We start from the raw sequence: 26,141 nt of genomic DNA, 5'->3' as shown, positions 1-26,141 counted from the left end.
ACTCAAGCCAGCAAGGAGCAGAAATTGAAAAGTGTTAACATTCTCCACTAAAGTCGATGTACAGGCCAAAGCTAGTGTCCAAATCTAATGATGTTTGAAATCTTGTTTGGCTACCCTTTATGAATTAATCTCTTGATAGGGAATAGAGGACTTCTTTTTAACTGCATACTTTTTTCTACAAAGGAATTTTCATATGCATTTCAAAAAGAGTTTTAAAGACCAACATGGGTGCAAATATTTTATGTCGAAAAAAAGAGTGTGGCTGTCTTCTGTCTGTCCCTATCACACTTCCACAAACAATGAGGGAGTCTAACAATTATCACAAGAGTCAGAGCTTACGATGTGCCAGGGACTCTGCCAAGCGCTCTCACACATGGAATTTTGACAACAGCATATGAGAAAACTAAAGTTCAGAAAAACCTAGTAATTTGTTTAAAGCCATACAGTGCTATTATCTGAATGTCCTCTCCATAACTCATGTTGTAGTTTAATTGCTATTGTGATGGTAGTAAAAAGTGAGACCTTTAAGAGATGATTAGGCCATGAGGACTTTACCCTCACGAATGGATTTTTGTCATTACTGCAGATGTAGATTTGATCCGCTTTTTCTCTCTGTTTTGTGCATGTGTTTCTTCACCATGTGATGCTTTCCACCATATTATGATGCAATAAGAAATCCCTCACTAGACACTGCCTCTTGATTTTGGACTTCTCAGTCTCCAGACCTGTGAGCCAAATAACTTACATTTTTAATAAATCATCCAGTCTGTGTTATTCTGTGATAGTAGCAGGAAACGAACTAAGACACACAGCAAAGTGATGGAGTCTGAATTCAGTCACAGGCCTAACTCCAAAGTCTATACAGCCACTGTTCTGTACTCTTAAGGACAAAGAACACAATAAATGCTACACTGGCCAGATACTTAGTCTATCTGGCCCCACACTGGGTATGATGGTGGTCCAGGCCATTGTAAGTTATTCCTTAGTTAACTGATTGCTTGTTATTTATGGAATAATTTAGCATGATATTTTATAAATAACTTAATATACTTCTTGAGAATTATAGAAATCTTGTTTTGATATTTAAAATTTTGTTTATGTCTCATCCTTAACTATTTGTAATCTAAACACATCCATATGATATTTTAATCATTCCAAGGCATACTGATTTTAAAAAGCTTTTATTCAAGGTAAATGGTTAAATGGGAGCAAAAGATGATGACTGATCAAAGATAAGCACTTGTAAGTGATTCTTAGGTGTCTTCTTACAGAATATTTTGCATATTAAAATATAACATAATTCTATCAGTATTATTAAAAATTCATTTATTGCCTCAAGATTTAATAGTCTTCTTTATGTAATAGGGAAAGGACACTCATGGATAACTGTGGGTAAATTCTCTGAGATCTACCGAAGTTCAGCATCTGTCTGCAGGGGCCTTTGAAAACAGTATGCTGAGAATAGATAGGGCTCAAGGACAGTATCTCCAACTGAACTTTTAATGAACTCCCGTAGGCGCCAAGAAGGCGAGTAGATAAGTAAGAATATAGAAACAAGGTACTGAGTAGAAGGTTACATGTGGGAAAAGAAAGTTTGTTTTGCATTGCATTCTTTCTGCTGACGTGAGGTTTATGGAGTATAAATAAAGTGAGGCGGAGGCTCTGAGTGCGGCCGCCATGTTCTCTGTGTGTCTTTGTCTTTGTGTGTGTTCTTTCATTCTCCACCACCCCCGGTGCGGCCCCCAACATCTGTCAGTGGTACTTATTCTCTTAGTTATTCTTGTCCCCTAACCTGAAAACAAAACAGAACAAAACAAAACAATCCCAGCCGTCTGTGCTGGCTGACCTGGGCCAAGATGCCTAGGAGACACATTCTTAGGGTCTTGTTGTAGGGAGCAAAAGATTTATTAGGAGGAAGCTTCTCGGAGCATAGAATGGGAAGAAGCACTGGTTGGTCTGTACAGGCACTGACCTCCTCACCTCCATCTGCACAAAGAGGTCTGAGCATGCCGTCAGTCAGCTTCTTTGGTTGAATAAAAATCCAAGATATTGTTGGATACTGACCTCAATCGTGTACTCACAGTGGACTCTTGTGCCAGCCATATCCATTCTCCAACTGTGGCTACTTACAAGGGTGTAGTGTTGTGATGAATACACAAAGATTATCCCAAATGCAGACATTTGTGGTGTTCTATCAACATTGAAAAATTAGTGGCAAAGTGGGGGGTGATACTGTGATGGGATAGTCTGAGGTGGCTGAAAGTGGGAATAAACATTCCTTTAAAGGTTGTGAGCTCTAAAGCTGGGGGGTCAAATCAGTTCTAATTTTCACGTCAACTGACTAATTGATGGTGGCTTCTGGGAACATCATGTTGACATGAATTCTAAAGCCTACTTAGGCCTCAGGGTGTAAGAGGCTGTAATTAACCTATGTCTGCCACAGGAATAAGAAGAAAAAGGAAAAGCATTATGTCCAAATATGTATTTACCAACTTGTGCTAATGGAAGGTACAGAAATTTGCTCAAGGCTACAAAAGTAATGAAAAGGTATAAAAGCCACAGTAGAACTTAGATTTCCAGACATATAGTCCATAAACCAATGTGTACAAATAATAATGTATATTTAATGCCCCATGTATGACAGCCAATATTTAGAATTTGACACACTATTTTAAGCATTTTCACGTATTTAATCCTCATAACTTTCTTGTGCAGTTGATATCATTATCATTTCTATTTTATAAATGACAAAACGGAGATAGAAAGGAATCAATAATTTTCCCAGGCTCTTAGAGCTAGAAAGTCACAGAGCAGGGTGATAACTCAGGCGGTCTGATTAAGACATTGAGTCTTAATATTTCAGAATATTTGTACTATTTTCTAATATATTATTTGTTGATCATTAGAAAAATATCATATTTACCTACAAGGTTGAGGGGACAGCCAGGCTCCTTCATTCCCATGGGATTTTCCTATATAGAATCAATTTCTCTGGAGTAAAATGTGGCTTTCCCCTCTATTTCCTGTGATATCTTTTTCAAAGGCTTTCATGCTCAACTGAAATCTCTGCTTAGGGCTATCATCAAGCCCCTTGGTAAGTTTCATTTGCAGTTACCACCATCTGGGCTGCTAACTCCAGGGACAGGTTAATGGATGGCTGTGGTATCAACCAAGAACCTCTGTGGCAGTTCTGACACTCAGACTCATGACTTTTGCCACATTGGAAATTGAGGCTGCAGGGCTCATCTCCCTCGGATGGGCTGTAATGTTCTTTCATAATTCTACAGGGAGGAATGAACTGTAGCAAGAGGAATGGAGGTGAAGGATAAACAACCTCTTGGCAAGAAAGATCATTAACCACTGGCAGATTTCCTAGGAGAACTGAAATGCTCCAACAGCTTTGGGGGCAGCAGTGGGGATGGTGCTGGTAGATATTTGGCCAGGGTAAAGAGTGGGGTCTCATCCTTTCTCCAACATGATTCCAGGATTAACCTTACTGCCCCTCACACTGGAAAGGAGTGCACACGATTCTGCAGATGTTTCTATTAAAGTAAGAAAAATGATTTTCTGAAAAGAAATACTTGAAACTTAATTATTTTCATCTAGCAAGATCTGCTCATCTCAGTTCCAGACTTGTAAAGGGAAGTAAATTTAAGAAAAACTAGCATGTGGCTTCTCAGCTGTCTCCTTCAATTGTCTTAGTTGCTTGCTAATGGCTGTTAAATCCTACAGAGAAACTGTGCCTTCTGTTAAGAGTGCAGCCTGGAGAAGGAGGTAATCAGTCAGAGTTATCCAGTTTCAGATCTTCATCCTCAGTCCTGCTCTTTGCAGAATGCCGATGCCATTTATCTTTTTCTCCACTTTAAGATGAAGATATAAGAGTCAATACTCTGCAGTCTTTTGATTGCCCGTCCTAATAAGTTGTGCAGAGTGCAAATGGTGCTAAATGACATAATCTATGTATTTTCAAGGCCCTGGCCTAGTAGGTTGTGAGGAGCAGCTGACTTGTGTGTCCTTCCATGTCTCTCCCTGCTGCCCCCCATCCATTCCATACTCTTCACCTGTGCCCCACACTCTCATAACCCATCAGGTCCCAGTTTCAACCTCACCATCTCTGATCCTTTCTCTTACTAAAACACTTGAAACTCATTCAGACCAAGTCATAGCTAATGTCTGATATAGGCTTAGTGAACAACAACTCATTTTTACACATGTTTTGCTCAGCTGAGTTTCTTCCCTCTTCCCTATTCCCAGTGACACATTGGTCTGGCTGGTTAATTTCTTATCTGAGTTTTTGTCTTGGTAACCTCAGCCCCTCTCCAACCAAGCTTTCCCACCCTCCCCTGGACCCTTGTTCTCTGAAGGAATTAAATCTTGGCACTGAATTTTAGAATGTAATTATTTTAACTGCCTCATATTGACAAAATTGTGTGATACCAATCACCTACCTGGATTATTGAATATTATCTACTCCTGGATTGGGTTGGAAGCTCCAAGTGACTGGCAAGGCTGCATTTTGGCTTCACCTTAGAATCCCTCCCACTCTGCAGAGCTGTATCTATCTTGTACTGATGTAGGTTTACAATTCTACATCCCCTCCTAGGATGCTCTCTGAGATAATTGTGCAGGATCAAGTCATAACTCCAAACCTGATGGATTCAACGTCTTGTTTGTTTTTGTCAGTGTCTCAAATAGTCTCCACAATGCTAAGTTCAGTGGTGAGTTATTAGGTAACATGAACTTTGAAGAGCAGTTGACCCAAATGATTAATTCTTATTGAAACATTTTCTTCCCTGAGTTTCATACCACCCAACCTAACTACCTCACTAGTTGTTTCTTCCCAGTCACCTTTGCTTCTTGACTTCAAATTTGAGAGTGTTGTAGAGCTCAGTTCTTGGAATTCTTCTCTTTTCTATCTTTTCTTATCCCCTTTCTGTTCTCACCCAGTCTTGTGGCTTTGAATACCATCTATATACTGATGACTCACAAATACGCACATTCAGTCCAGATCTCTCCCCTGAACTCCAGATTAGATATTCAACTGCCTATGTGATATCTTTACTCACCACCCACCTTGGCCTACTCTAGTTTCTGTGAGTCTTCCCCGTTGCACTTAACTGCAACTTCATATGTCCAGTTGCTTGGTCCAAAAACCTTGGAGACATCTCTGGTAGACAGTCTGGCTATCATCAGTTTCTTCCCCTCACCCATCAAGAGGTGGAGTCTGTTTCCTTGTGACTTGCTCTTATAAAAAGAATGTGATGTGGCAGATGGGACATTCTGGAATTTGCAATCCAGGTTTGAAGAGTACAAACAGCTTCTTCCTCTCTCTTGAAGTCAGTCACTATATACAAACTCTAACTGCTTTGAGGCTACCCAAATGTGACAAAACCTAAGCTGGCCACAGGGAGAGACCATGTGGAGAAAAAGGCTCAGCCCACAGTCATTCCTGCCAACCTCAGCTTCCAACCTTACCTGCTGCTGATACAGACAGGAGACAGGGAAGTACTGGGTAGAAGACGGTGGTTCCCCAGCAAAGGCCCTACCCTTAAGCCTGGAAACCCATGGCCCTAAATGAGAAAAGGCATTGCTGTTTTACTGCCCAAATTTGCCTTTTGGCCTGCCATGCCCCCTATCCAGTACACATATAAACTCCAAACCACCAGTTCCAGGAGGAAATGAAAGGACAAACAGAAGAACAGAAGAAAGGCAGAACGGTGCCGCAGAGAGAAGAGAAGAAGCGTCCGTACACCAAGAGGAGTTTGGCTGGGGACAGCTGGAGAGGAGATTGGCCGCTGGATGGCCAAACTCCAAGGGAAGATTATCTTCCCACTCCATCCCCCTTCCATCTCCCCATTCATTCCGCTGAGAGCCACCTCCAGGACTCAATAAAACCCTGCATTCATCCTTCATATCTGTGTGTATCTGATTCTTCCTGGATGCTGGACAAGGACCCAGGTACCAAGAGGGCACTGAGCTAGTTAACACGTACGCTGTCTGCAGATGGCAAGGTTAAAGGAGTGCACTGTAACACATGCCCACTTGGGCTTCGGGAGTCTCAGGCTCCCTTTCCTGGATGTTGGCCTTGGTCCGGAGCCTGGGGGTTCTTGCTTTGGCTTCTGCACCTGCCTATTTGCATGCTCCCCATCCCTTAAGGGGTTTGAGTGCACACATACGTGGCTGAACAGACAGAAGGAGACATACCCTGTCACACATCCTGTGGGGGGCGGAGGGGGACAGGGGACTCTCCTATTTTGCTCTGTTAGTGCCAAAGCAATCTGGGACACACAGAGCAGAACTGTTTGACTGAACTCAGCCCAGCTCACTGAATATGACAAAAATGTTTTTTTTTTTTTTAAGTTAATAAATCTTGCTACGTAGCAGCAGATAATGTGTTTATCCTCAACTCCATTCTTTCTCTCACAGTCCATTTCCAAGTTGTTAATAATCTTTTTGGCACTACCTTCAAAATCAATCAGTAACATAACCATTTTTATTTGACATCTCAGTTGCTACCACATAACCACATCACCATCTCCTGCCTGGTTTCTCACATTCTACCTTCACTCTCCACAATCCATTGTCAACATATGGCTAATGTGAATTTTAAGAATTTAGGTTCTGTCATGGTACTCTTCTGCTTAAAACCCTCCAAAGGCTCTTTATTTTACTCAGAGTGAAACCCAAAGTACTTCAAAGGCCTGTGAGACTTTACATCATTTGGTGCCTCCATTTACATCTCTGCCATTATCCTCTCATTTCCTCTTGGCCCCAAGTTTTGTTTGAGTTTTCTCTGGAAACATTGGCCTCCTTGCTTTCTAAAACACATGGGAATGCTTCTGCTTTAGGGCCTTTGCTAGCAAAGCCCCTCCACCTAGAATGCTTTTCCCCAGGCATCACTTTGCCTGCTCATCACCTCCTTCACAGCTGCTCAAATGTCATGTTCTCAGCTGAGCCTTCACTGAGCACCCTACAAAAATTGCAGTACTTGTCATCTTCCTACTTCCAAAATCTTCTAACTTGATGTTTTTCTATAACATCTACTACCTTCTAATTTATAATTAGTTTGCTTTTGTTTGTCTTTAGTTACCTCAAACGTGAAGGTAAGGTCAGAGATTTTTGTCTACTTTGTGATAAATCAAATTTAGCCTAAAGCTGCCTCTTTACATATTTTATGTTCATCCTAAAGGTTTCTTAGTACATAGTGAATTATAACCTAAATGAAATTGTAAACAGACTGTAGCTTACTCTTGTGACAATCACCAAGTTCTGGCCAATCAATCAAAGGTGGTCAACTGTTCAAACCGTGTTCAAATAAGGCAAACATGGAGCTGTAACCAATCCGCTACTTCTGGACCTCACTTCTGTTTTCTGTACATCACTTTCCCTTTTCTGTCCATGAATCTTCTTCCACAATGTAACTGCATTGGAATCTCTGAATGTACTCTGGCTTGAGATGCTGCCCAATTTGCAAATCGTTTTTTGCTCAATTAAATTCTTTTAAATTTAATTCAGCTAAAGATTTTCTTGTAGCATTAACTGGGATATCCTTAGTACCTGGAAAAATGTCCAGTGGGTTCTTAATAGTTAATTGATGAATAAATGACTACATCTGCAAATTTATGTTTCCATCTCCACTAGATCCATTACGCATCTTTAATATAGGCTGAATTTGGTCAGTCTCTGAGCAAACTCTGTTAACAGAAGCTAAGAGATAAGTCATCCCTCCAGGCTTCAGATCCAGTGATCCGCTCCAAATGCTGGGATCAGAAATTCTTTTGCAAGTCTCCATTGTTCCTACATAGACCCTCAGGGCTGACTGTATGTGAAGTATTTATTTTGCGTTTCATCTCTCTTGCCACCAATTTGGTTTGTCCCTAAAATTTGGCTGTCTTGGCTCTTAAGTGCTAATGGCTGGCACCCCACAATCCCTCACGGAGACCAGCTGACTAGCTTGCCCTGCTTTTTTCAATTAACATTCCAGGACTGGCGCTTTGTTCTGGACTTTGTTGTATGACCAAGAAACTCATAATGCATTGACTGGCTCCCCAGATGGCAACTCTCTCCAGTGAGACTGTCTATTAACTGACTGTCCATATGTGCTTCACCTACCCGTAAGGCTAGTCTTTCTTGCTTTTATTTCATTAGCATTACATTTAAAAACATAATACATTTACTTTTTCAGTTAAAATGGATACCCAATATTACTTATATCTTTCATATTTACTTATGCCAAATATTACAACTTTTCTATACTCAATTTAGTTCATATATATTTTTTTCTTTTTCTTTTTTGAGACAGGATCTCACTCTGTGGCTCTGGCTGGAGTGATTACAGTTTATGGAGCTTCAAACCGCAAGTAGGCTCAAGTGATCCTCCCACCTCAGCCTTCTGAATAGCTGGGATTACAAGCGTATGTGAACACACCCAGCTAATTTTCGTATTTTTTGTAAAGATCAGATTTCACCATGTTGCCCAAGCTGGTCTTGAACTCCTGGGCTCGAGTGATCTGCCTGCTTTAGCCTCTCAAAGTACTGGGATTATAGGTGTGAACCACCACACCTAGCCCATATTTTCAATTAGATAATATAATTTTTTTGTTAATCCTCTAAACGTGAGATTTGCTATATTGAGTTGGAGTAACAAAGAGTAAAGAAAAAAATGAGAAAAAGATAATCTTCAACAAATCATAAAATTACATTACAATTCTATTTAAATTCTTCCTGAATTCTCACAGTATTGTAAGTGTCTTTGCCACTGATGTTGTAGATAGTTTTAGTAAGATAGGATTTAAACTACCTTTAACAATTGCTAAGTAATTCAACTCAAAATGCTTTTTCCCTCTTGATTATCTGTATTTTGTGGGTCATCTTCTGTTGCCTTTTCGAACTCAGCTATTGGTTGGTGTATCACATTTTTAAAAAGTACATTCTGATACATTTACCGAACTTAGACTCATTACCATTCATTGCTCTGCACTGATAGATTCTCTGAGTTTAGGAATACATCACGTATCTCCTGTTTTTCTGTCATGTCCCACGCTCTGCGTACTAAGGCTACAACCTGGACTTTATTCCATTACTCTTTTAGCTCACACACACTATGTCCTTTAAAAGCAGCAGCAAAGCAGCTGAATTACAGCTTTAAATACGAGGGGGCAGTTATTATTAGGCAGGCACCATTGTCTTCCTACCTGCTCACTAATCTGTAGTCGGAAGAACTGCCTTTAGCACGTATTACTGATTGCTTATTCCACTGCACCACTTAAAGGCTCAGATATTTTGACTTTCTTGTTTTTGAAGATTAGATGACTTCAGCTGCTCTCCTGGCCCCCATATCCTGCTCCTTGCCCTTCGCTCTGCACACTGAACTCCGCATCCTGTCCTGGCCTGGACTGACTGACAGGCCACTTCCTGCAGTTAGCTCTAGTAGGAACTGTGCCTCCACACAGGGTCACTGGACTGCGCTGAACTATGAAACTAATGTTAATGAAGTTGCCCTTTTAGAAAATTAACTTTTCTAATAACCACGGAGACTAAAGCAATCTGGTTCTAAAGATTAAATGCTGTATGTGTTTCACTGGCTTTGCTCAACAGCAGGACCCCCCTCCCACCCCCCACCAAAACCTTCACTGTTGCCTGCATGAGTAATTTGTATGGAGTTTGTAATTTTTCACTGAAAATATCTAATTTTAAAATACATCTTTTTTTGGTTATAAAATTCTCTTTAAAGAAAAATTACATTATGTATTAAAGTTATAAGAAAAATACTATCTGCATATGGCTAGCCAGTTTTCTCAACATCATTTATTAAATAGGAAATCCTTTCCCCATGACTTGTTTTTGGCAGGTTTGTCAAAGATCAGATGGTTGTAGATGTCTGTTCTGTTCCATTGGTCTATATATCTGTTTTGGTACCAGTACCATACTGTTTTGGACCCCTTCCTTACACCCTATACAAAAATTAACTCAAGATGGATTAAGGACTTAAACGTAAGACCGAAAACCATAAAAACCCTAGGAGAAAAACTAGGCAACACCATTCAGGACACAGACATGGGCAAAGACTTCAAGACAAAAACACCAAAAGCCATGGCAACAAAAGCCAAAATTAACAAAGGGGATCTAACTAAACTAAAGAGCTTCTGCACAGCAAAAGAAACTACCATCAGAGTGAACAGGCAACCTACAGAATGGGAGAAAATTTTTGCAATCTATCCATCTGACAAAAGGCTAATAACCAGAATCTACAAATAACTTAAACAAATTTACAAGAATAAAACAACCCCATCAAAAAGTGGGCAAAGGATATGAACAGACACTTCTCAAAAGAAGACATTTATGTGGCCAACAGACATATGAGACGAAGCTCGCCATCACTAGTCATTAGAGAAATGCAAATCAAAACCACAATGAGATACCATCTCACATCATTTAGAATGGCAATCATTAAAAAGTCAGGAAACAACAGATGCTGGAGAGGATGTGGAGAAATGGAAACACTTTTATACTGTTGGTGGGACTGTAAATTAGTTCACCCATTGTGGAAGACAGTGTGGTGATTCCTCAAGGATCTAGAACCAGAAATACCATTTGACTCAGCAATCCCATTACTGGATATATACCCAAAGGATTATAAATCATTCTACTATAAAGACACATGCACATGTATGTTTATTGCAGCACTGTTCACAATAACAAAGTCTTGGAACCAACCCAAATACCCATCAATGATACTGGACAAAGAAAATGTGGCACATACACACAGTGGAATACTATGCAGCCAGAAAAAAAGATGGTTTCATGTCCTTTGCAGGGACATGGATGAAGCTGGAAACCATCATTCTCAGCAAACTAACACAGGAACAGAAAACCAAACACGACATGTTCTCACTCATAAGTGGGAGTTGGACAATGAGAACACATGGACACAGGGAGGGGAATATCACACACCAGGGCCTATTTGGGGGTGGGGGGCTAGGGGAGGGATTGCGTTAGGAGAAATACCTAATGTATATGATGGGTTGATAGATGCAGCAAACCACCATGGCACGTGTACACCTATGTAACCAACCTGCACGTTCTGCACATGTATCACAGAACTTGAAGTATAATTTTTAAAAAAGGGTAAAAAATGAAAAATTTATCTATATTCCCACCATACAAAGAAAATTACAGTTAATATTTTGCTCTATTTTTTCTCTGCATATATTTTATTAAATAGTTTTTGTCATGATGTTTATATAATTTTTTTAACCAAAAGCAATCACAGCAAAAGCCAAAATTGACAAATGGGTTCTAATAAAACTGATGATTTTCTGCACAGCAAAAGAAACTATTATCAGAGTAAACAGACAACTTACAGAATGGGAGAAAATTTTTGCAATCTACCTATCTGACAAAGTCTAATATCTAGAATCTACAAGGAACTTAAACAAATTTACAAGAAAAAAAAACAACCCTATTAAAAAGTAGGCAAAGGACATGAACAGACACTTCTCAAAAGAAGACATTTGTGCGGCCAGCGAACACATGGAAAAAAGCTCATCATCACTGGTCATTAGAGAAATGCAAATCAAAACCACAATGAGATATCCTTTCACGCCAGTCAGAATGGCAGTTATTAAAAAAACAAGAAACAACAGATGCTGGTGAGGCTGTGGAGAAATAAGAACTCTTTTACATTGTTGGTAGGAATGTAAATTAGTTCAAACATCGTGGAAGACAGTGTGGCGATTCCTCAAAGACCTGGAACCAGAAATACCATTTGACCCAGCAATCCCATTACTTAGGTATATAACCAAAGGAATAGAAGTCATTCTATTATAAGGATACATGCATGCATATGTTCATTGCAGCACCATTCACAGTAGGAAATACATGGAATCAAACCAAAAGCCCATTAATGATAGACTAAAGGAAATGTGGTGTATGTATACCATGGAATACTATGCTGCCGTAAAAAATGAGATCATATCCTTTGCAGGGACATGGATGGAGTTGGAAGTCATTATCCTCAGCAGATTAAAACAGGAACAGAAAACCAAACAGCACATGTTCTCACTTATAAGTGGGAGCTGAACAATGGGAACACATGGACACAAGTGGGGAACAAAACATACTCGGGCCTGTGGGCTGTGGGGTGGGGAGAGGGAGAGCATCAGAATAAATAGGTAATGCATGCTGGGCTTAATACCTAGGTGATGGGTTGACAGGTGCAGCAAACTACCATGGTACACATTTACCTATGTAACAAACCTACACGTCCTGCACATGTACCCTAGAACTTAAAATAGGTTTTTTCTCTAATCAAATGCTAATTTTTTGCATGTCATTATTAACATTTTGTGAACATTTCATCTAATAGGCACATCATACCCAATACTGCTTAATATTTTGGTTGGATCAGATTACTCACTATTATAAATAAATTACTCACTACTAAAACTGCAAAGAACATCTTGGAATAATTTTTAAAAATGTTTTCAAAAATATTTAAAATTATCTCCTTAGATAGACTCCAAAGGATGGAATTAGTCAAAAGACATGAATACTGTAACACACTGCATCAAGTTTGAAGGAAAAAAGGTGTAAACTTAACAATAAAGCATACATGTCTGACTTTAGTCTCTGGATTGGGAAATAAACAGCAGAATCCCAGAATGTTAGAAATGGAAATCAAGTAAGAGGTGTTTTAATTCAACTCCTTCATTTTACTACGAGAAAATGGGGCTTAAAAGAGGTTGAAATTTTTTTTATAATCACTTAATTAGTTTGGGCAGGGAGTAGCAGATACACAGCTTAGTTGCAGGTTTCCTGACTTCCAATCCAGTGCTTCTAATGAACACTGAAATCTTCAGGACTGAGTGGGAAGAGGAGATAATGTCAAATAAATATTAAAACACAAACTCTCATCATCATGCAATATACCCAGGAAACGGACCTGCTCATGTACCCCCTACATCTAAAACAAAAGTTAAAATTGTAAAAAACAAAAAGCACCCCCAAACCCCACATAAACTATGTGGCATCTCAGTTTCAGCTGCAATGTAATATGCTTAATTCAAACAAGCCCCTTGTCCTTTGATTCTTTCATACAATAAACATAAGCAAAATAGATGTCAACTCTCAGAGTTGGAAGAAGATCCCTGAGTATTGTGATGTTTAGAAATACCAATAAAAATAAATGATCAATCATGTTATAATTCCACGAGAAAAAAATTTGAAAGTTTAACAGTTAATTAATTTCTAAAATAATTTTTGTGTGAAGAATTCATCACGCACAGCCAACTGCTCATCTAGTGAGACTATGCGGTGTTCCCTTTTGCCTTCTGTCTAAACATGGGAAATGAAAGCCCATCTAGCTTCACTTCTAGTACTTACAATTCCATCATAAGAATTACTCTCACAAAGACACCAAATAGTTTATGTAAGTTTTATAAGGAAATTGTAGATTATTTTCTAATTAATATAATTAAAACCAACCAACACTAAAAAAAACCTATAGGCCACTTTTCTATTGTGCAGAACTTGCTTATAACTGACATTAAAATATTTCTATAACCTAGAATCTTCTAGCTTATAATTTATAATAAATATTTTCAAACTTTAATGGACTAGGGAAAATACATTTTTATAAAGATAATAGAATTCGCCAATTTTGTAAAATGATTTTATGTGTCTTAAAAAAAATCATTCACATTGTAAGAGTAAGACCAGATGACTGAGGAAAAAGGGCTGTTTGGTTTCTCATAATTCACGTCCATCTACACTGTTAATATTCATTTCTTCTTCTATCCTCTCCTCATTTTATGTGGTCTCAAACATTCTTCTACACATTGTCAAATTGTTTATTACCATTTATTTCATTGTTAGAAGATACACGGTTAGTCTGTTGCTAAAGCATCTCTGCCTGGATGAAGACTGTTATAGAAGAAGCCCTGATGTGGCTGCAGGGGCTTTAGAGGAGCAACCAGGAGGTGGAGCACAGGGTTCTAACTGCTAGGGAATGGGTGAAAAAAGAGGAACTTTCCATCATTCTTCACTAGTCGGTCCTTAAATGGCACTCTCAATTGTATTATTGTTTTTTAAAAAAGAGACAAAACCCTAAAAACCTAAAATTAGAAGAAAAATACAGAATGATCTTAGAGTTGGAGGCAGGAAATCTGAACCCCAGCCCTAGGTTTTAGACTTCCTGGCTGGTTGCTCACTTTTTCTGAACCTTGATTTTTCTTCCTTGTGCTTCCAACGACAAATACAAATTAAAAACAGGTGGCTTAATTCTCCCTATTGAAAATAAAGAAAGATTTCCTTCCCTTATTTTGATTGGGGGATTTACTTTAGAAAAACTGTTAATTGCAATTACTCCATCTTCTTTTTGAAATACATATAAATCCACTTGAAGACTAGATTGGCATTTTGTCAGCTTTATGACCCAGGAATGTCTACCTCAAGGACCTGGGGAGGCAGAGTGGGGACAGGAGGCTTATTCCAAATTGCAGAACTACCTCCTTTCATGAGAATATGAAAAGTTTGTTTTTCTTTTGCATGAAGTCAATTAACTAACATAAATAAATGGTCACCCTAATTACCAGGAAAAGTTAGAATGAAGGATCTATGACAAATGGTGCTGTCAATCCTCTTACTTGAGGACTAGTTATTGATGATATTGAAAATATGTATGTAATAGGTTGCATGTGTTTAGCTACATAAAAAGGTAAGATTTCTTTCTGTCTTCAGTCTCTGAGGTTGCCTGTGATGTGCACCATATTTTGGTTTAATGTTTATTCAATAATACAAGCCTTTTCTTTCTCCATTAGCTTTGTGGAGAGGATTTCTGAGTTGGGAAAATATTTGTTTTAATTACATTTCCCCAACAGTATGATGAGAGAGTAACACTGTAACATTAAAAATTTTAGTCTTTAATTTGATTCATTTAGAGATAAATCTTTAGACACATTTCAATTTCTTTCATGCTACCCTCCATACAGTAATTTGGAAGGACAATCATATCCTGGAATCTTGAATGAAAGGATAGACTGAGAAGAAGAAGGTGATATGGTGAGCAAAAAGGGAATGAGATAACACTTCAAAAGTAAAACAAACCACGGACTTACGAATTTATCCTAGGTTGGATGCTCAAGACCCTACATTCCCTACCAAGGACTGTCCTAAAACAAGAAACAGGTCACTGGATACAAAGACAATTAACAATATCAACAAAATGATGAAAACAGATGAAATCAACACTGACAGTGAAGATACTTCAACTTATAAGCAAGCAAGGGCATTGCCCTTTGCAAGATAAAACCCACAAAGCATCTTCATCCCAGGCAGGGAGCCCTTGCCCAATGACCCAGCAATATGAAATGCACACATTCCTGCTAAGCTGGATTAGTAGGGACTAGCGCTGTTGTTGGTGCTGTAACCTCAGTACCCCACAGTGAGATGCCAGGAGAATATAGCATAAAAGGCCATAACGTGAGTCCTGCTGATGAAGAGATCTTAGCTTCAGCACACAACCATGCTTTTATATATAAAAGAAAGCAACAATTTCATGACAAGCTACAGCTTCCAAGGTGTAGTAAAGTCAACAGTTAGAAAGAATCAGTTGCCTGTCTTCATTGGCACCTGCCAACTGTAAGAATGATGTGAAATTTCACCCCTTTCTATCCCATGCTTGGTTTACTATTCCTTTTCCACTTCTCCCCACCTCAAAGAAAGAGGAGTCTTAAGTAGCAGGTCAAGTGGTCACTGTATAAAAGGTTCTAGACATCCAAGCATAGTCTTTTTCTTCTAGTCTTAGAAGCTGAGTGGATAAGCCAACCGAGGGGTCAGCCCACTCTTGCTTTCTATCTTCTCCAAGTATGCAGCTATGTGGTAATTTGAAGGCCTGGTCTAGTAGTAGTGTATGGAACACTACTCCTAGAATTGTATAGGATGATAAATTTGTCACAGTATAGTAAACTGCCTTGGGAGAAGCAGAAAGGAAAGGAATCTTGTGTGATTTGTTCTACTACAGTTTATCCTTGGCTTTTATTGAGCTCATAAGAAAAATGGCATCAGTTTTAAAACCTGTGTGTGTGTGATTGTGTGTGTGTGTGTATGCATGTATTGTGTAAATGCTACTCAGGGTGGTACTTGCTATGCTGTTTAGATGACTTCCTATGAAATACTATATAATAAGTTTACATCAGAAAACAGAGTTAGGAAAACATAGTTTCTTCTCACACATATTCAATTATTTTCTTTTACTACATGGTTACATAGATTATTTTGCCCCTGTTTTCACCTTGACTACCAGGAATATCATGGCTAAGTTTGTTGTGCTCATGTAATACTTTGTGACTGCATAAGTTTTATTAGTATAATTAAACTTTTGCTTGATTTGCTTGATCCTACCTGTCCTCCTCCCTCAGTTCCCACCAAATTATTGACTCTTGCTACTTTTCTTTTTTTAAAATTGGTTGCATGGTTTTACTTCCTTGGATTTTTATCATAAACTATTTCAAACCAAACAAATAGAAATGTAGTCTTTCAAATAACCTGAAGCCTAGCAACATAAACCGCAAAGGTCTTAGAGATGGATTCTCTGCATTAAGTTCTCCCTCAACCCCTACCCTATTCTTTCTATATGACAGAAGATATTAACGGATATTCATGCATTAAAAACATAACAGAAAACTGCAAATAGGACATTCTTTAGCCTAGCAGAGAGAATTGCCTGCAGCAGAACTATTTTAATGGGTATTGTGTCAGCACATTTTTGAACATTTTAAATAAAAGGTCTATATTTGCTTAGTGTTAAAATGTGAGGAACATACTATAAGTAAAATAATCTTTTAAAAATTTTTATTTTTAAAGAAGTTATAGGAATCATTAACCTGTTTAGTTGACTGTGTGAGATTTAGCAACATCATCATAGCTAAAAACATATAAAAATAACCTTTTCAAGCTGGACGCAGTGGCTCACACCTGTAATCCCAGCACTTTGGGAGGCTGAGATGGGCAGATTGCTTAAGCTCGAGAGTTTGAGACCAGCCTGGGCAACATGGCAAAATCCTGTCTCTACCAAAAATACAAAAAAAGAATTAGACAGGCATGGTGGCACACACCTGTAGTCCCAGCTACTCAGGAGACTGAGGTGGGAGGATCACTTGAACCCGGGAGGCGGAGGTTGCAGTGAGCTGAGATCACGCTCACTGCTCTCCAGCCTGGGTGATGAAGTGAGACCTTGTCTAAAAAACAAACAAATGGCATTTCTAGGTCTAGATCCTTGAGGAATTGCCACATTGTTTTCCACAATGGTTGAACTAGATTACAGTCCCACCAACAGTGTAAAAGTGTTCCTATTTCTCCACATCCTCTCCAGGACCTGTTGTTTCCTGACTTTTACAAACCTGCATGTTGTGCACAAGTACCCTAGATCTTAAAGTATAATTTTAAAAAAAACCTCCTAAAATACTTTATTATAGATGTTTTCTTTGAATAATCATAATGATGAAGATAACTAAAATTTGTAGAGTATCTCTAATGGTTGCAAGTTCCTTAAATACATTACCTTTTAGAAAATTTTATATCTTTCTTTATGCAGCCCAAAACGCTGAGGAACAAAAGATCAAATTCAAACACTGATAATGCTCAGGTTATTTTAGGAGGTAGGTCTAACACTTTTTCCACCAAACAAACTAAACAAGCATTTGCACAATTTTAAACCATCAATAAAGTGAATGTTTGACACCTTTTCTAGTACAAAAGCATTTCAACATTCATTTGTGGATATTTCTGAAGTAGAGAACTCTCCCTCAATTACCCAGATGTAAGGATATTCAGGTTTGAGTTTTAGAAATATACACTCTTTTTGGTATTTTCTCTTGTGGATCTTGATAACCATACATCAATAATTTGGTTGCATAGGAAAGATAGGATCCTGAGCAGAAAAAGACTGCAATTGCTATGTAGACCTAAGCAATAACATACATTCAAAGTAAACCAGGGAGGCAGGTCAGTGTTCGTGTTTGTGTCAGTGTCAGAAGGACAGGATGTATTAATATGGGGAGGGGGAGAAAACATTTCCCTCTCCTCCTCACGCTGTAGTTTAAGCAGACCCATCTGGCTGGGTAGGTGAAATGGAAGGAAACCTTTGCCAGTGCAAAGGGAGATAATGATAATGGAAATATTAAACTTCTGAAAGGGAATGTGTATTATCCTTGATGTTATAAAAGGAGACAGAAAATGAATAAAATGATCAATAGCTAATTGGTAAACATTTCTCGGCAAATAGTACAAGTCAATGAAGTGAAAATGACCAGGGTATTTTTCCTTCATATTGATTTTTGCTATTTAGCATTAGCTAAAATTAGCCTCCATTACTTTCATTTCTACTTTCAAGGTTCTGGGGGACATTTTAGGTGATTTCAGCATCCCTTTTCCCATGATGTGCTAGAGCCACCATGAAGGATGAAAACAAAACTTACGTAGGTCCAGTGGTGAATGAATCACCAGAGATACTTTGCTGCAGTCACCTTACTTGGTCTGTGCTCTGAAAGTTATTTTTTTTATCATTGGAGTTACTGTAATATAACCCACATTCATGGTGACCACCACCAATTGTGATGATCTTAAAATGGTGGTGATAACTGTAGGTTATCTTGTGACAATCTTAAAGACTCTTGAAATGACTTGTGAGAGTCTTGATTCTCATGGTCATCTGGGTGGGATGGGAAGGTTGCTACAAGAGGCATTTGTATGATAGCCAAAAGTGATATTTGGCAATGGTACCAGATGATTGATTTTTACAGAATCAACAGGATGAAAATATATATACTACATGTCTTACTGAGCTGAGTTCCCTGCAAGTAGGAGGGAGTCACCTCTGGGTGAATAAAAATCCATTCTTGTTAGGCTCTGATAAATAGTGTCTTTGTTCTCTGATATTTTCTGTTAGCTTTCCATCAAGGAGGAAAGGTCTGTCTACTTTACAAATAGAAGCAAAACCATCATACAATTATTCTCATTTAGCAATTATTGAGCATTAATTGAAAGTTGGCATGCTGGAAAACTCACATCCTGGGGGAGAATTATTATTTTAGAGTGCCACAGATACTGTGTAATGTACATAACATATTTGAAGCAGCAATTTATTAAAAGTTACAATGTTTTCCCTAGAGAATGGATTAGCTATTCACCGTTAGGACCAGGTCCAATATTTATGAAATGTTCACAAATGATTAATTATGTTTCATTTACAAATAGACTCTAATGGGAGACATTTTTATTGCAAGTGCTATTTTAATGAATTGTCTGTCTTTATGAATTCATGTCCAAGACTGACATAATTCCTTTTTGCTCCCTTTCCTCGACCTTACACTTGAGCCTGCCACTGCTTATCATGTGTTTCCTATTTCTTCTATTCTGCTCATGTGATCATTCCCTCAATAGCCTGAACTAGAAAACCTTGGACATATGTGTGACTCTCACTCTCCTCACACCCCATTTCCAATCAGACACCATGTTTAAGTGGTTCCTTGTTGCCTACAGAATAAAAGTCAGCTCTCCTTAACCTGATATATGGATATATTCACAGCCTGGGCACCATAATGTCCCAGTTTTCCATTCCCCACCAAGTAGGCTATACTAGCTCCTACTATGAGATGCCCGTCCCGTTCTTTTTCCCTTCAAAAGCCAGCTCAAGTGTTGTCTTCTTCCTTTAACTTTCCAGATGTTTTTACTCCCTTACCCCTAGGCAGAATCAGTAACTTCCTCATTTATTCTCTTATAGAAGTGTATGCATACTTCTCAGTTGTCTTTATTCATCTGTGCATCTAACTCATGCATAAGACTGTAAGCTTTTTGAAGTCTCACTCTTTTATTTTCTATGTATACCATGTTTACTTAGCACATAATAAGGCCTTATTGAAGGGTGCTTGGCTGAGTTGAAAATCCTATTAAAAGAAGAAACAGATCAAAGTTATGCCTCAGTGGATATTTCATGTGAACACCACTTCGTGACTGGTAATGGAGATAAAGTGGATGTATGTGAAGAAGAAAGTCTGGTGGCAGTTCACTTGGTGGTTCAAATAGAATAGTTATAGAGACATAGCAGTTTAGAGCAGGAAGGTAAATCAGAGACTACCTTCATACAAATAACTTACTTTCATTACGCTATGCTCTCTCTTCACCCTGCTCTTGCCATTTTCTATGCTAGTTTCCTAAGAAAAGCACTATTACAGTCCCTAGACTAGAGTAAATACATAATAAATATATCTTGTATAAATTAATGAATAAATGAACAAATGAAATGATTCCCCCTCTTGCATTTTACAGATAAGAAAACAGACTCAGAAGCCGGGTGTGGTGGCTCATGCCTGTAATCCCAGTGCTTTGGGAGGCCGAGGTGGGAGGATCACAAGGTCAGGAGATCGAGACCGTCCTGGCTAACATGGTCAAATGCTGTCTCTACTAAAAATACAAACGATTAGCCAGGTGTGGTGGTGGGTACCTGTAGTCCCAGATACTCAGTAGGCTGAGGCAGGAGAATGGTGTGAACCCGGAAGGCGGAGCTTGCAGTGAGCCAAAATCACGACACTGCACTCTAGCCTGGGAGACTGATCGAGACTCCATCTCAAAAACGAGCAAACAACACCACCACCAAAAAAAAACAAAAACAAAAACAAACAAACAAACCAAAAAACCAGACTCAGAGATGCAAAGAACAGGAAAGCAGAAACTATTCCTTTTCCAAACCGCCACCATATTCTCTACATTGAACTAAGTGCTTTTACCCCATTTATGCAACTTTATCCTGTCAGGAAAATTATACAACTATTATGTTACAAGAAGAACTTACTTGAAGCTTAAAACCAGTGCCCTATGATCACACAAATAGGTGGTATCTCTGTTTTTCTTATGTAGTGTTTATTGTATAGTATTTCCTCTGCCACTTGCTAGCATGGTATTCATGGACAGTAATAGTATTGATGATTGGATTGAGACTCAGAAAATCTCTACTTTCCCTATCTGTGCTGTTTAGATGGTAGCAAGTGACTAAATACAGGGAGCTGTAATCTAGTGGTAAGAATACTACACATGAAGGCTGAAAACCAGAGCTCATTTCCTAGCCCTGTGATCTCCTCTTGAACAAACCTTTATCATTTTGGAAACTCAGGTTTCTCATTTATACAGCATAGTATATACTACCAATTTTGTAGAGTTATCTGATGAACAGATGAATAATGACTATGAAAACATAGTTTATCCACATAAAATTAAGGTAATTTTTTTTAAGCTTACGTGAGAATGAGAAAATGTGTATAAAAGGGCTTCCTCAGCTATACATTCACGTTCTTGCATTTCCTTTGTTACTGTTTTGCAATTTCAGTGTACTGCAGCCTTAATTTGTATTAACAGATAAAAGGAGGATAAATAAGCACTTTCTCACTAATGTGGCTTGTATACAGTATAGCATGTTTAAATGAAATTCTGCTTCTAATTCTTCTGAACACAATTGAACATAACAGTAATACAGAAATAATAGTTAAAATGACATTTATTCTTGTCATGAGCTTCCATTCTCATAAGAAAATCAAAACAATCCAAGAAAAGAGAAAATATGAAAATTAACATCATTGCACAGACAGTAGCAACTCTTTGATGAGAAAAAAAGCCATTGGCAGCTTGTTTTAACAGTAATTGAAAATATGACTTTTCAAATGTTCTGCATTAGCTGCAGCTCTAATGTATATATTTACAAATGAATCTGATAATGTAATTTGCATTTCTTAGTTTTATAAATTGTCTCCTTTACCTCAAACAAGGTACAGAATGTGTCATTTGCTTCTTGTTGATAACATCATCTCTGCTCTTTAATGTTAATATTACCCCATGATCCACTATCAACATTTGTTATATTCTATTGCTTTCCATCTTTAAGAAAATGTTTTATTAAAACTAAATCAACCAAAATAAGAGAAATTATGATGTATTTTTCAGAATAGCTTTAAAAATCTCTGAATAGCATACAGTGGAGAGCCGTGGGGTACTAGGGATGACTAGGACCTTAGAAGTGATCTAGTTCTGACCCTCATCTTGGAGTTCAGAAAATGAGGCTATAAATGGCTGAAAAGAAGATATGCTAGTTTTCAAAGGACAAAAACAAGGAAAGTGCTCCAGGCTATATTTGAGCACTCTTCTTACTACACTAAATCAGAAAATAATCAATTTTAACACATACAACTTAATTCTCCTTTATCCAAATGATATCAGAGAAAAAGGAAGCCTTGCTCAACACTTCTATGTTAACTCTTCAGATGTGGATGCTGATGGACTGATGATATGTATCTGGGAGAAAACCAAATAAATTGGATGATAGGAGATCTCAATAGCCTGGAACAATTGGCTATATCTAACAAAAGAGAATTTAACTGCGATAGACACAAAGTCAGCACTTACAGTACAAAAACTAATGGCAAAAGTACATGAAGTGGGACATATGGTTTAAAAGCAGAACATAATTTCTTTTCAGAAGTGGCTGTTTTTAAAGAACTGAAAGTTATATAAGTTTACTCCTGTACTCTTCCCCAAGTCAACTCAAGTCTACTTAACAGAAGTATGTACAGAACAACAAAGGTGCTAAGTCTAGTCTACACTCTCCACCTGGATTCTCAGTATAGATATAGACACTGACAAATTGGGGCATGCAGAAGGGAAAGACCAGAGTGTTAAGTGACTCAGACCCAAGCACTTCAGGAAAGGTTAAAGGAATTGGATCTGTCTCTCTGCAGAAGAGAAGGACTATATTTGTTGTCTGGGAAAAATGGGCATGAGAGAAACATGTACTTTGTAATAAACAAGGCTGACTGAGTGGAAAGAATTTAAGGTACAGAGGGCATGAGTCTGAGTATTGGTGACATTGTTAACCAGCTGTGTGACTTTGAGAAAAATCACTAAGAAACTGCATCTCAGGTTCCTGAGCTGCATTATGAGAACAGGAATATCTATGCTGCAAGAGCCTTGTGAAAATTAAATTAAACAACATATGTAAAATAGCTATAGAATATGGTATGCAGTTAATAGTCAACCAAGGGCCGGGCGTGGTGGCTCACGCCTGTAATCCCAGCACTTCGGGAGGCCGAGGCAGGCAGATCACCTGAGGTCAGAAGTTCGAAATCAACCTGGCCAACATGGTGAAACCCTGTCTCTACTAAAAAAATAATAATAATGACAGCTGGCTGTGATGGTGGGTGCCTGCAATCCCAGCTTCCCAGGAAGCTAAGGCAGGAGAATCCCTTGAACCTTTGAGGCAGAAGTTGCAATGAGCTGAGATTGTGCCACTGCACTCCAGCCTGGGCAACAGAGAGAGACTCCATCTCAAAGAAGAAGAAGAAAAAAAAAAGTCAACCAACATTGACCTTTCCACTCACTTGTCAGGGAGAGTTATTAGTGATTTTTATTAGATAAGTATCTTGTAGAAGGGTTGTATAGGCAGATATGAGAAGGTTAGGCATCTGAGATCCTTCCCAATGCAGCAAGATATATTTATATGTTGACCAACAATATTTGTTGAACTTTATTCCCATAAGGATTATTATTTAAAATAGTGGATGCCTTACAAGTTATATTGCCTTATAAAGCTGCAAGAAAATTTCACGAATACATAGAGTAAAACAGTGCTTATCTACTTACCTGTAAAGTGCAGAAAGGGGCCTCTTGTTTCCAGGTTTTGGTCTGTATGGTTTGGGCTCTCCTGCCATGTTGATATCTGAAAGCATAAAATAAAACAGCACTGATTAAGAAAATATGAAACCATTTGAGAAAAGTAAATCATGAATTTTTATTTTTCTTTTTACTATTTGTTTATGCAAATATTGTACACCATTGATTAATTCAACATATATTTATTGAGCATTTACTCTGTGTCAGGTACTGTTTGGGATATGTCATGCACAAAACAGATTATACCTCTGCCCTTGTGGAACTTACATTTTACTGGGGGAAGATAGAAACAAACATAATAAATAAAAACTATATACCATATTAGAAAACAATGAATACTATAAACAATCAAAATGTTGAGCAAAGCGAGGAGAAGCAATAATGCTTTTCTTTTTTCCCTAAAAGACAGGGTGTTGTTCTGTCACCCAGCCTGGAGTGCAGTGGTGCAATCATTGCCCACTGTAACCTTGAACTCCTGGTCTCAAACAATCCTCCTTTCTCTGCCTCTGAAATAGCTAGGACTACAGGCATGTGCCACTATGCCTGGCTAATTTTTAAAATATTCTGTAGAGATGAGGTCTGGCTAGGAAGCCCAGGCTGTCTCAAACTTCTGGCCTCAGGCAATTCTCCTGCCTTAGTCTCCCAAAGAGTTGGGATTACAGGCGTGAGCCAGTGTGATTGGCCAGAAATGCTTCATGAAACAAAAAGAGAATGAAATATTCTTCTGATTTTCATTTTTCGCTAAGAATTTTTCAGTATGCATAAACATTTGTATGAAATAGAGTTCTGTCCATAGGAGGGCTTATTAAATTTCCCATGATATATTTTCCATTTATATAGAAAAGGAAGCTAGAAGGATTTGATCATCAATCATACCAGGTTTACTAAAGGAACAACAAAATGCACTCAGCAACTGGAATATGTAGTTATTGAATTCCAAGGTGGTCAAAAGGAGAAGAGAGCACATACTTTGCCTTCATAAACTGAAAATATTATTGTCTCTGAGATAGACAAAAAGAGGTTTAAGTATGTGACAAAACAGTCTATGCATACAATTGACCAACCTCAATCTTAAGGAAATATGTAAAACTATTAAGAAATTGGAAAGTTGGGAGGAGAAGGTTTGGAAAGTAATGTAAATAACTAGATTGGATAAAGTTAAAATTTCCAAATGATGATAGAAAGGGAAATCTAAAGGAGATGTGCTTCAAGAAATGAGGGATATTATTTTGACAAAAAAGAAAGGGAAAACTTCTATTTCTTGCACAGTGGACTAAATGCAATGAGCTATCCACCACTGAAAACAACCAAAAATTCTGGATAAAATGTAAATGTATCCTTTTAAAGAATGCAACATAAAACTAGCAAGAAAGTAAGGGATTTGAAGAACATCTCACACCTGAGTGGAAACAGGAAATCAAATGGAAAAAGAACACTGCACCTGGCTTGTTCCTTAAAGATATTTGCTGCAGCCAGAATGCAAGTTTTAGTTTTCACCTCCTTGTGGTTCAGCAGGAACAGGTCACTATGCCCAGGTTAAGGAATATGAGAAATATAATCATCTGATTCAACATAAGTGACACATATGTGACAAAATCCTTAGCAACTAGGAAGAGAAGAATATTTCCTTTCTTAACAAAGAAGATCTACAAAAATCTATATTAAACATTATACCTAATAGTGAGACATTGGGCACATTTGCTTTAAGATCAGATAATTTAAAAGGACACCCGGTATATTAAACTGTATATAATATTATACTAGATGTCCTAGTCAGTGCAGTAAGACAGGAAAGCAATTTTAGAAATGAGAGAGAAGAAATAAAACTGTCACTAATTGCTGATGATACGTGGGTTCATATAAAAAAATTGTAAGGTGTCCACAGATTATTACAATTAATAAGAGAGTTTAATAAGTTTATTGAATGCAAAGCCAGTATACAAAATTCAATTGTATATCTCTATACAACAATCATATGTTTAAAATATAGTCTAAAGTATATTATTTATATACTATAAAAGACAAAGTACTAAGGGGTAAATCTATCACAACACTTGAAAGACCTTAATGGAAATATAAAACTGTTTTGAAAAATTTTACAGTAACCTTACATAAACAGAAAAATTAGTAGACTCAATACAATAAATATGTCAGTTCTCTTCAAGATAATTATGGATTCCGTGTAATTCCAATAAAATCCCCAGTATTTTTTATGTATATGCCTGAAGCTTGAGAAGCTGATTCTGAATTTATAGAATAGAACAAAGGCCAAACATAGCCATGATACACTTAGAAAAAAGGTATGAAGTTGATAAAGTTGCCCTATCAATATTTATTGTTAAATCTGTGGTACTTAAGGCTGTAGCATTGGTACAAAGATAGGAAAGGGGCCAATGAACATGAAATACACACACGTATATATGACAAAA

General features: G+C 37.9%; 1 protein-coding gene across 9 annotated transcripts in view; it reads right to left on the bottom strand.

The window, feature by feature from the left end:
- Window positions 1-26,141, bottom strand: part of RALYL (RALY RNA binding protein like) — a 720,856-nt gene that overhangs the window by 120,766 nt on the left and 573,949 nt on the right. For all 9 annotated transcript variants that reach the window (XM_031669965.1, XM_021942865.2, XM_031669964.1 and 6 more), the window contains one exon: window positions 23,683-23,758. In XM_031669965.1, the coding sequence (XP_031525825.1) occupies window positions 23,683-23,758 (76 nt within the window). The remainder of the gene's footprint in view (window positions 1-23,682; window positions 23,759-26,141) is intronic.

Source organism: Papio anubis, chromosome 8, assembly GCF_008728515.1.
Source record: "Papio anubis isolate 15944 chromosome 8, Panubis1.0, whole genome shotgun sequence".
NCBI lineage: Eukaryota > Metazoa > Chordata > Mammalia > Primates > Cercopithecidae > Papio > Papio anubis.
The sequence above is the reverse complement of the archived record's forward strand: the minus strand, read 5'-3'. Positions and strand labels throughout refer to the sequence as shown.